This window comes from Monomorium pharaonis, chromosome 7, assembly GCF_013373865.1.
Source record: "Monomorium pharaonis isolate MP-MQ-018 chromosome 7, ASM1337386v2, whole genome shotgun sequence".
Classification (NCBI taxonomy): Eukaryota; Metazoa; Arthropoda; class Insecta; order Hymenoptera; family Formicidae; genus Monomorium; species Monomorium pharaonis.
The window spans coordinates 4,238,362-4,250,556 of NC_050473.1; the positions used below are offsets into that span (position 1 = coordinate 4,238,362).

The following is a 12,195-nucleotide window of genomic DNA, read 5'->3' on the forward strand; positions in this document are numbered from 1 at the left end:
GCTAGACTTAAGACAATGCTTGAGCTTAAGATCGGTCTATGAATCCCGTCCTTAGTATCAGACGACCACCAGACGGCATAGTGGCCTAGTTTACATCGTGCATTTGATACGCGTATCAAGTAGTGAATTTAAGCTGATCAGCCAATGATTAAACACATTCACTAGTTATTTACTATTTGACACGCGTATCAAATGCACGATGTAAACTAGGCCATTGAATCCTACCAGGGGGCAGTGTAACGTCTGGGTCTAGGGATATTTTCTTCTTAAGTGTGCGTCCGCGAGAGTTGGCAACCTGGTTAAAATGGTTTAGATTTTTTCCAACTGTTGGCACCACTGGATGTACACGTAACCTAAAAGAAGAAATGTACGTGTACCTGTAACGAATGTTTTGTATTTCTGTGTCATTGACTGCACGATATTATTATTTATCATTCGTGATAAAATTGTAACAACAACAGGAAGAAACAACGCCGTAAAAACAGACTCTAAAATGTCAGACATAAGAGACTGGTTTAATTCTTTGCCGATATTCACAAGACATTGGTTACTGTGCACCGCGGTGCTGACGTTACTCGGCAGATTCGGATTCCTCAGTCCGCATTCGCTCGTGCTATGGCCCGACCGATTTCTGAACAATTTCGAGATCTGGCGAGCGGTGACGAGCGTTTTCTATTATCCTCTCAGCCAGGGCACCGGCTTTCACTTTCTGATCAACTGCTATTTCTTGTACAATTATTCATTAAGGTTGGAACGTGGCGAATATGATGGAAAGCCCGCGGATTATTGCTTTCTTCTTTTGTTTAATTGGATATGCTGCGTAATTATTGGGCTTATTGGTGATTTTTCTCTACTCATGGATCCAATGGTCCTCAGCGTACTGTACGTGTGGTGTCAGCTGAATAAAGATGCCATTGTGAACTTCTGGTTTGGTATGCATCGCTCTCCTTTCACCCCGTATCTTATTTATATATTTTACAAATTATTGTTACCATTATGATTTTAGCTTCCTATGCAGCACAGAAGCTTAACTTCCTTTGTAGCAGCATTATTGCAATGTTGCAACATGCTTGCAACATTACATATTACAGTACAATGTTGCAAAGATGTTTTGTAAAGATTTTTTAAATATTCCTATACAGTATTGAAAGATTGTATCTACATTGCAATAATCTTACAACGGAACAATATTGCAATTACTCTACAAAAATAATGTTGATGCATTATTGTTGTTAGATTATGATTACAGCATGACGAAATATCAATTTTATAGAAGATTGCAACAAGACAACTTTACAATGCAATGAATTTACAATACTCTAATGTTGCTGTATTCATTGAATAATGTTGCATATTAGAATATTTTTGTTTTATAAAATTAAGTATATCACCTTCTTTTTTAATTAAATATTTTTATTTTAGTGTACATTTGACTCTTACCAATATGATCCAACGATAAAATAAATTTAGATTCCAACATTATATCAGTCAATTCCTTAACTAAATTGGAAATTATTGTTAATATTGCTGCAAGATTTTGGTATATCTCTTGAGATTGGCACATTCCTGTGTTTGATTTGTAAACGACACTTTTTGTTTTCTAAAAATTTATGTTATTAGTGAATTATTTTATAGTTGCGTCTTGATGGTATCATTCAAATGTTATCCAAATTATTCTTGGTCTTGTTAGCGAGTTACTTTTAAATTATTTATCTTTACATAAGTTGATAAGATTTTGAGAAATTCGAATGTTGTACTGTAGGGAGTTAATTTTCTTCCTCCGTTGTTTTCCCTAATGATTATTTCAAATTTTATAACTCGGGAGTAAAAACTTGGGACTAACAATCACAATCAGATTGAAAAAATCGTTGCTTATTTGATTACACGTTGAAGATGATTCAAAATGAGTTGAAACGTTTGTAATTTCATTATTTTATTTGATTATCCATCTAATAAATGATTTATATATTAATTTGTCCTCTTTTATGTGCGCCGTTTACTATTATTAACCTTTTTTTATTTTAATTTTAAGTTCTTGACATTTATTTACTATTTTTTATAAATCTGTTGATAGGTACACAATTCAAAGCCATGTATTTGCCGTGGGTCTTATTTGGATTTAACTTGATTATCTCCGGTGGAGGGATGATGGAGCTGTTCGGAATCTTAGTGGGACATCTGTACGTCTTCTTAAAGTTTAAGTATCCCCAAGAACTCGGTGGACCTGAATTACTCAACACTCCAAAAATACTCGAAAATTACTTTCCACCTCAAAGAGGAGTACGATCTTTCGGAAGTGTACCGGTGCAGAGACCAGTAAGAGAACAGAATGCTCAAGAAAGAAATATATTTGGGGGACACAATTGGGGAAGAGGTCATGTATTGGGTCAATAATCTTAAAAAATTAAAAAGAAATATATGTAAACTCATTCATAAGAAATTTTTTATTTTATTGTATTTGTTCGATTGCTAAGATCAATGTACAAAGGTGTGTGTGTGTGTGTGTGTTTGCGCGCGCGTGCGTGCATGTGTGTGCGTGTGTGTGGAGCGAACCACGTCGAGGACGGGAGCGCCCTGATTGACCATGTTGCAATTGACCGCAACCATTTACAGCAATGAATGCTTAGAGTTTTTCCGTTGGACCGCCAATTAGAAAAGCGGTGGTCAATTGGGACATGGTCAATCGGGGCGTTTCCGACTGGACACCCCACTTGCCCAAAAATTGACGCAATCAATTCGAGTGTTTGAGGGCTCAAAATTTTCGTGAGAACATGACCTTTTGAATGCTAATTGGCGTTTTAGCGAAATCCAATATGACGGGCGAAAGTCTTGTAATTGTTCATGAATATCGTTATAAGCCAAACAACATTCTTTTGCACAGAACTAGATTACCATATCTATATGGTTTTTGGGTTGCTAAATATAGATCATACAGACATATAGACACGGTAATCTGGTCCCATGCAAAAGAATTTTGTTCAGCTCATGACGATATTCGTGAACAATTTTAAGGACTTCCACCCTTTCACCCGCCATTTTAGATTTGACTAAGGCACCAATTAGCATTCGAAAGACCATGCTCTCATAAATTCGAAAATTTTGAAAATTTAAACACTCGATTTGATTGCGTCAATTTTTGGATAGGTGGGCTGTCCAGTTGACGTGGATTCTCACATGTATATATACATAGTTCAGTGAGGGTGTCCGTTTCATAGACACAACGCCTGATGTGTGTGCGTGCGTGCGCACGCGTGTGTGTGTACAGGGAGCTGCAAATTTTCAACATAACGCTTGCATAAAAGTAGAACGGACCAAACTAAGTAGAAAAGTCTTACCGCTGGATACCGGCAAACGTGCGACAGCGCGAGACAAGACGAGACCGCTCAGCGAGACGCGCCTCCACGATCGCATGGTTATTTATAAGCTTAGCGACTACGGACACGCGTCTCGCTGGGCGGTCTTGTCTCGCGTTGCCGCACGCTTGTCGGTATTTGGCGGAAAGCCGGGCAAAATGGCTATTACATACACATGTATACACTAATGTATGATGCGTTCTGTGTCTGTGAAACGACATCCCTCTCTACCCAGAATATATCTCGGTTTTAAAAAATCAGCAATTGCGCAAATTATAGCTGGAAAGCTCTATTTTTTAATGACAAGTAGCACTTTTTGAAAAATTACACATGGCGGTACCAATATGGCACCAAGTTGGGACTATATTCTCTCATTTACGAACAGAATGTTCCATCAAAATGTTAGGACACAATATATAGGGTTCAAAATGGACATTGAGGATTTTCAGGACTGCTAATTACGAATATAAAGTGTAAAAAATACAAAATAATGACAATATAGCGCTTTATAAGGAAATCACTGATTTACTCGCAGAATATTTGATTAAGATATCAGAAAATATTTTTACTAATAATGTGTATTTAGAAGTTTTCAAGGCCATGTTTTCAATGGCTCTACAAACCTCTAAACACCCATTTTGAAGTCTATATATCGTGTCCTCACATTTTGATCGAATATTCTGTTCGTAAATGAGAGAATATATGGCTTGTTCTTTTTCGCTGCACTGGTACAATAGGTTAGAGTAAGACAAATGTATTATTCCTCACTCTAACTTATTGCAGCAGTGCTGCGAAAAAGAACAGGCCAATAGTCTCAATTTGGCGCCATATTTGTACCGCCATGTTGAATTTTTCAAAAAGTAGACGGCATTTAAAATACACATTCCCAGCTACAATTTGTGTACTTGCTAATTTTTTGAAACTGAAATATATTCTGGGCAGAGAGGGGTAATCGTTTCACAGGAAACGTTATATAGTTCTTATTTTTGTGTTACCAAATATTCTTCCAAAATATTCTTCGTTTGGGTTTACTTTTATGTAATTTTTATAACTACAATACGAATTCGAGATGCATGTTTTAATGCAATTTAATAACATAAAAGATATGCATATTACAAATACATGAAACAAAAAATCTCAAAATTTTCTGTTTTTATGAGAAATAGTAAATATATTTTATGTATATTTAAAATTATATATAATTATTAAAACGTGAATGTTAATGATAAGCTCTATATATGTATATATCTTATACATATAATTATACTTATGTATATTTATAAGAATAATTATATAAGAATTATAATTTAATTTTCTTTATAGGTATTATATCATCTTTTTTAATTAGAATATAACTGATCGTTCATGCTTCTGCAGTTTTTTTTATATAATATAAGAATTTAATTAAATTTTGAAAATAAGTTTGATTAATATGTAAGTATTCTTGAATTTTGTTAAATTTACTATATTTTTGTTAAATAACTTTTCGTGTCCCTCTTGTGACAAGTTGCCAATTTCCCACAAATGAGTTTCTCACGCAAGTAAACCATTTCACTATTTTTGTTCTCCCAAATGGCGTGAGTCATGGAGAAAAGTATTATCTCTCCAAGATTTTTCTACACAATCATCTAACTTCCTACAATCAGCTGACTTTTCCCAAGTCTGCCTTTGTTTTATTACATGCGCACTATCTCGCAGCATACGGTAACTTTTGCAGAATTACCAAACGCTTCGTTGCAGCTACCGATGATCCCGTCACAGAACGAAATGCAGGAACCGCCAAATCCATTCAAGGACAACGTCTAACAAAAACTTGTAACAAAAACAATATATATGTACGGATCGGTTATTGCCCACTCGTGCGATATAAACGCACTCGCCTTGTGCGTCCACTCCCCGCACTCGCGGAAAATAACCGACTTTCCACACTTGTCACAAAATATACTAATATTTTAAAATAGCGTTGTGTAGAATGTTATTCCTTTAGAAAAAAAATCATTTTACATGCCTTAAATTTGTCCTTGCGCCCTTAGCAACAACCCCTTTAGTAACAAGGACGATCGGCGTCTCACGAATTGATACGCGAAATTTTTACAGTAATTTTTTTAGTTGCATTTCGTTTTTAATCAATATTTGTTGACGAGTAACATATACAGAGTACCCCAGATTGAATTATTTTTATTTTACAGTGAAAGAGGGTGAAATTTTTAACTAAAAGTTCCTTTACCAATTTTGACTCAGATTATTATTTACTGAATTGTTAATAAATGAAATTGGTCAATCAGATGGCGCGTGACCGGAGTATGCAGAAGCGTAGCGTGTCATGGAGTTCCACGGAATTTAAATATTAAAAAAATTCACATTAAATTACGTTTTAAGGCATTTTTATTTTCCGCACGTTACAAAATCTGTAAAAACATAAAATACAGAATACTCAGTAAAATACATACTTTTCTATATTTCTATAAAGGAAAGATTATTCAAACATGTTTTTTTTATTGAGGTTGACTCCTCAATGGCTAGATGCCTGCTAGCACATGATACACATTTAACCCTAGAACGTCACACTGAGGTAGTTTTTATCCTAGCGCAAATTTAAATTTATTTTCTAATTTAGCGAATAAAAAATCAATTCGAGACACTAATCATAATTCAATTTAAAGTCTTAGGAATAAAGAGGGACATTAACTGGTCTTCAAAACGCCATTAGTTTTAGAGTAGTACAGACGTGAAGTAAAAGTGGGATACATTTATACTTCAGTCTGCCTTTTGTGTATACATTTTATTTGGATTCCGCCATACAAAACACTTTTCCATCGACATAAAAAAATGGACTGAGCATCGCAATAAACAGACGGGTGTTCGCTGTAGAAAGAGAGCCAGAGAGGTTGCGTTTGCGCGAGCTGCAACATATCTGTGTGTGAAGACCACAGGACCATACAGTATGGCTAGTGCCACTTAGAGTTATGAAAATATTTTAATAACTTTTTTATTTTGATAATTCTGTATTAAAAAATTAACATTTTTACAATTTTATAACAAAATAAAAAAGATTATTTTTTTCCCTTTTCTTAAGCTATCTTTTTTTCAACTTTTATTTGTCAAAATAATTATATTTTTAAAGAATACCTAAAATTTATTTTATCCGAGTTTTAGATCTATCTTTTATCTTTCGAAAACTTTTATTTTAAATAACGTTTAATTCGTAATAATTCGTTAAAAATTGACAAAAATACAATAAATTTAAAAAAACTTATTTCCGAATTTTTTTTCAAACTATTTCTTTAAATCAATTTTTAACGTATTTAATGTTAATTAATATTATTATAGATTATACCATCGTCTTCGTCATAAAAAAACAAAGAGATTCACATCTAGCAAAATATTGATTTCAGTCCATCTGTTCAACGCAGAACATTGGAAAAGAATGAGGTACATTTATAACCTTGCGTGACATTTGAGGTGAAAAAAGATTACTTTTCTAGGGTTAATGTGATCACAGTGTTACACAGGTGGATGGGATGCCAACCCCTACCAAGAGCTCAAAAGTTAACTCTTTTCATTTGTGACTGTAAATAAGTTAACACAAAAACTTCAAGATTATATTAATAAATCACAATTAAATAATAATGATCATATATTATATATGTATAGAGCATTTGGCAACACATAGAAGAAAAATTAACAAGTGATTCTACATGATAAAATTAAGAGAAAATTCAAAAAGATCAAAACTACAATTAGATACCAAAATTTCATCATTTTCGATTTTGTCAGCCTATATTAAAATATTCATAAAAAGTATTTGAAACACGTAAATATTTAAATATTTATAATAAAAAATAAAACTTCTGAGAGAAAATCGAAATTTTGATTATTTTTGATTATATAATTTTATATATTTACGAATATATTATATTTATTTTCAAAATAATGAAAAAATTAGATTGTTCTATATTGCACTTAAAAATAATATTGATAGTGATTTTCTACGTAAATGAAAAATTATTTCAATAAGTAGAAATGCAGCATTGTTGTGTATAAAAAAATTACGATTATTATGATATTGTTTGATTGAATTCTAGCGCACAAATATTTAACATAAACCTTTATAAATTAAAAGCCAAGCCTTAATTATAATTGTTATTTATTTTGATCTTGTTTTGTCTAGAATTGCTTTTTAAATTTTCTTCCATTTGTAGCCAGACATTTTGCATAAATATAGTCGTCAAAATAATACTTTATTACGAAATATTGCAATCAAAAATGAAAAGAATGAACCAAGAGCTATATACCCACCAACAATTACTCTTCCGGAACTTCCAGTTCTCCGGCGTTGATGTCGTCTATAATATCGTGGGGCGGTCTGCCCTCCACGGTACATCCCACCGATTGACACGTTCCCAAGATTTCTTTGACAGTGCCGGCGAGCGTTCGCGACATTGATCTCGTTCTCATAGCACGAGCGATAGAAACTATATCGTCGAACGTTAGATTGCCGCTATGTTTAATGTTCTTTTGCCTTTTTCGGTCCCTGGGTGGCTCTTTGAGAGCTTTGATTATTAAAGAAGCAGCAGATGGCACAACCGAGATAGTGGCTTGTCTGTTTTGAATAGTCAGCTGAACGGTGATCTTCAAACCCTTCCAATCACTGGTAGCCTTAGCAATGTCATCGCCAACTTTTTTGGGGGACTGGAATATAAATATTATTTATTAATTATTTATCAATATACATACATTATTTTTGTTATTATATTTTGTTATATATCTTTTAATCAATTTAAAATTAACATATTTTCTATCATTAATTTTGTAGAGAAGATAAACTTTTTGTAAAAGACATTCTTTTGTGGTTTTACACATTTATATTTTGTAAAAAAAGAACAGTGTAATGTAAAAGTATTATTATTTGAATTTGTGTTACATAATGGCATTTTCCTTAAAAAAGCGCGCGTGCGCACATACACATGCTTGATTAACTATTTTTAAACATCATTTTCTACAATAACTTCTATGTTAAAAATCAATTTTTATATATACTTATTTACATATACAATATTTTTTTATTATATACCAATAACATACCAATGTTACAAATTATATACTTTTTAATTAATTTAAAATTAATGTTTTCTATATTTAAGGGTTCTGGATATGGAGCTACTTTTATTCACCTTAAATTTAAACTTTTTAATTAAGAAATGTGCAAATCAAGATTTTTTGACGCCGAATCAAATAGACAAAATTTTACCCAAATTGAATCAAATCAAATCTAATCTAATTATTGAAATAATCGTTAAAAAACTTTTAATTAACAATATAATTTTTATTTTAAATTGAATATCAATATATATATATATATATATATATATATATATATATATATTGATAATAACAGATTTCTATTTTGTAAGAAAAATAATATTGATTATATGATATATAGTCATTTTAAATATAATTTTATAAAGTGGTCAAAATATATATGATTTGTATTAAAACATTTCAGTTTTGAAATTTGCGAATAATTCAGATTTGGATTGAAATTATAGATTCAAATGTTAATTGAATATCAAATAATCCTTACAACTCTATTCTAAATTTGTCAATGAATTTATTGTTAAAAACTAGACATTTTTTATTAATTAGTACTTAAAATTTGGAAATCGCGGCGTTTGAATTGCTATAGTAAAAAGATAAACGTAATAACAGCTGCTCTCAACGTTTATCGCTGACTTTTTGTCATTAGTGATAAACTTAGTGATAAACGTTATAATTCTCATGATCAATTCAATTATTGTTTGATTTTCACTCTTTTAGGACAAATTTCTGATTGATGAAAATTAATAAGTGTTAAGGTTTACACTTGCCAGGGTTTTGGAAAAAATTTAATGGATATATGTGATATGTCCAACTATTTATCATTATATACTGATTCTTCCGCTACTATTTTGACATTTCTTTTTTTACTTGCTGTTAAAACATCCAGTTATTCGTTTAAAAAACAATGTCGGCATAATTTACCTTTACTGCAGCAACCATCAGTGAAGACTAAATGACTTCAAAAATTTTATACACTAATGAATAAAAACAAGCTAAAAATTTTTATTATCAAATTTGCTGATAAAAATCTATAATACAGTTTGAGAATTGAAAATATAAATGACAAAAATTTAATGTTATAAAAATTTAGTATTATAAATAAATTAATTTTTCCATAGAAAATCACTGACATACCACTTAATTATTGGAGTATATTTCTTAACCAAGAGCAAAAAATTATATTTTAAAAACAAATAAAAACTAGAAAGTGTTTTCTATCAGATGGCACATATAGCAAATTTTATAACATTGCTTCGTATTTTGTCATAATTAATATTTTCACCATCAACTTAGATGACTGCGCCATCTCTATATTATTCATATACAAAACTAGTAGGTTAAAAAAAGTGAGAGTAATGGTCGCCAATTAACTTTTCCTGGTTTTTTCGTGACTAGAAAAGACAGAATTAACAGCCAATTGTGCTCCTTTTTCCACAGTTGGATTCACTTTCGATTCGCGTTGCGCAATCCATGCTTTACGTTGATTGAAATTTTCACGGTCTAATTCAAAAAAAGCATTTGAGAAACTGAGCTTCAAATTTAAACTGACATAACAGGCAAACTTAACTCTGTGAATTCAGATATTATTATAAATTAAGACATGGCTTCATAATAGAAGAGTCCATCATTTAGTATTCCATTCTTTGACTGTGGCATCAAGTTCTATCTACCATTCTTTTTTGTTTAATAACAGGCAATCAGTCAATTTTATAATTATAAGCAGACATTACTTTGTGCTGGATGTCTCAGATCCATTTATACATAATTTTATGTTACTTATTATCAATTTATATACATTATTTTGATTATGTTGTCTAACAACATAATGTTGAGTTAGACATGTTATACTTTAGTTAAAGGTGTCTTTTCACTCTGACGCTTGACGCTCATTTTCAATTGTAGTCAACCATTATTGAAAGCAGAGTCAATCTGTGTCACCGTCACATTACAATACAAATCTAATGGAAAGTAGAAATGTTGTATAACCATATTTGAGTTGACTAAAAAAAGATTAATTATTAAAGAGTTAATCTATTAAGGTGCCTTTTCACGTTGATGCTTGACGCTCATTTTCAGCATCAAAAGACATCATGTGACTAAAAATGACGAATGGGTATCTTTATTTTTAGTCATGTGATGTCTTTTGACGCTGAAAATGAGCATCAAGCGTCAACGTGAAAGGGCACCTTAATAGATTAACTCTTTAATAAGTAAGCTTTTTTTGGTCAACTCAAATATGGTTATACAACATTTCTACTTTCCATTAGATTTGTATCGTAATGTGACGGTGACACAGGTTGACTCTGCTTTCAATGATGATTGACTACAATTGCTCATGCTTTCCATGTAACATATTAAAGTTATTGACTTGAGTCAACACAAATGTTAATACAAGTCATGTGAATAAAAAGCATTCAATATTGAAAGTTAAGAAAATTATCATAGATGAGGTTACTAAACTTATGAGTTTTGAGAAGTGTCTCAGTTTACGCCATATAATTAAATTATATTATATATTTTAAATCCACTACAAAGAAAATAAGAAAAAATATATAAACAAATATAAATAAAAGTTTTAAAAAGCTATAAACATACATAAAATAATCTATGATCAATAATATACAATATTGTTTAAACTATGCAGTTTGCAAAAGAAAATCATGTAATTTTATTTTTACTTTTAAAGAATTCATTTTTAGCAGATTCTATATATGAAAAATAAAATATATAAGATATAAGATTTTATCTCTTCAATTATCTAAGCAGATATTTTTTAGTATTAATGTAGTGTAATATTTTCTTGATAAGCGAGTGCCACTTTAAGAGGTACACGCCAGTATTTGGAATTTTCTCTAAATAAATGTAAATTACCATTAAACATTAAACTCTTTCCAAACTTACCAAACCAAGAGGACCGATTTTAGGAGCAAGGGACGAAGTAGCTCCTACCTCACCACCAACGCATCGCAAATATACTGATATAAAAAAAATAATTTAGTGAAAAAACTTGCTAAACGCCGCCAAATGAATAATTCAACATTTTATTTTAGGTTATAAAAATTAATTTTTGTATACTAAAAAAATATAAAAAAATATAAATAAAATACCTTTCTTTATTTCATTTGGATCAAATTTAGGAGGCATTCTCGTAGTTTTTTTTAAGAATTTGTATGAAAAAACACAGGTAAATTTTAATTACAAGAGATCCACGTTAACTACCCACGCGTTCTTTAACGGAAAAGCTGAGAAAGATTCGATAAGGTAATGGCACCTGCACATTGGACGCGGAAACGCTTGCCACGCGGCAAAATGCGACGCGGTAGCCAATCAAAGTTCGATCGAATTTAATGGCTTCTGCACACAGGATGCGACAAAGCAATGCGGTATCGCGGTAGTGAATCGCCGTTTTGCTTTTCTGATAATACATACATGTGTGACGTCCCATCGTTTTAAATTTTCAAATTTTTATAACACCTTATTTTTCTTAATAATTTAATCTTCTAGACCTTTTAAATAAGGACTAAGGTTTGTTTAAAGTCATTAGAATAAAATAGCGTTTTCAACCGGTTTCCAGAGGCTCGATTCTTGAATTCATTTGCAAGAAAACGTATGCGCAAATATCCGCTCTAACAGAAAAATTGCAAGTTTATTGGTTGAAAGCCATACGATAGCCAATAAATTTTCAACTTTTCTGTAAGAACAGAATTTACGAATACGTTTCTCTTGCAAATAAATTCAAGAA

At 31.4% G+C, this 12,195-nt stretch overlaps 2 protein-coding genes across 3 annotated transcripts; one reads left to right on the forward strand and one right to left on the reverse strand.

Annotated features, from left to right (window-relative positions):
• Window positions 1-325: 325 nt before the first annotated feature.
• LOC105838177 (derlin-1) lies at window positions 326-3,622 on the forward strand. The gene is made up of 2 exons (XM_012683530.3): window positions 326-932; window positions 2,075-3,622. Exons 1-2 carry the CDS (start codon window positions 494-496, stop codon window positions 2,392-2,394), a joined length of 759 nt encoding a protein of 252 aa, XP_012538984.1. The 5' UTR covers window positions 326-493; the 3' UTR covers window positions 2,395-3,622.
• A 1,965-nt stretch (window positions 3,623-5,587) lies between these two features.
• LOC105838175 (60S ribosomal protein L12) lies at window positions 5,588-11,726 on the reverse strand. 2 transcript variants are annotated; one of them, XM_036289334.1, is made up of 4 exons: window positions 11,561-11,725; window positions 11,355-11,428; window positions 7,653-8,045; window positions 5,588-5,761 (listed from the first exon to the last, which is right to left on the reverse strand). In XM_036289334.1, exons 1-3 carry the CDS (start codon window positions 11,595-11,597, stop codon window positions 7,659-7,661), a joined length of 498 nt encoding a protein of 165 aa, XP_036145227.1. In that variant the 5' UTR covers window positions 11,598-11,725; the 3' UTR covers window positions 5,588-5,761; window positions 7,653-7,658. The 2 variants fall into 2 exon arrangements, with proteins under 2 accessions (XP_036145227.1, XP_036145228.1); XM_036289335.1 differs by lacking the exon at window positions 5,588-5,761 and adding an exon at window positions 6,060-6,256 and having other exon boundaries at window positions 11,561-11,726.
• Window positions 11,727-12,195: the final 469 nt, after the last annotated feature.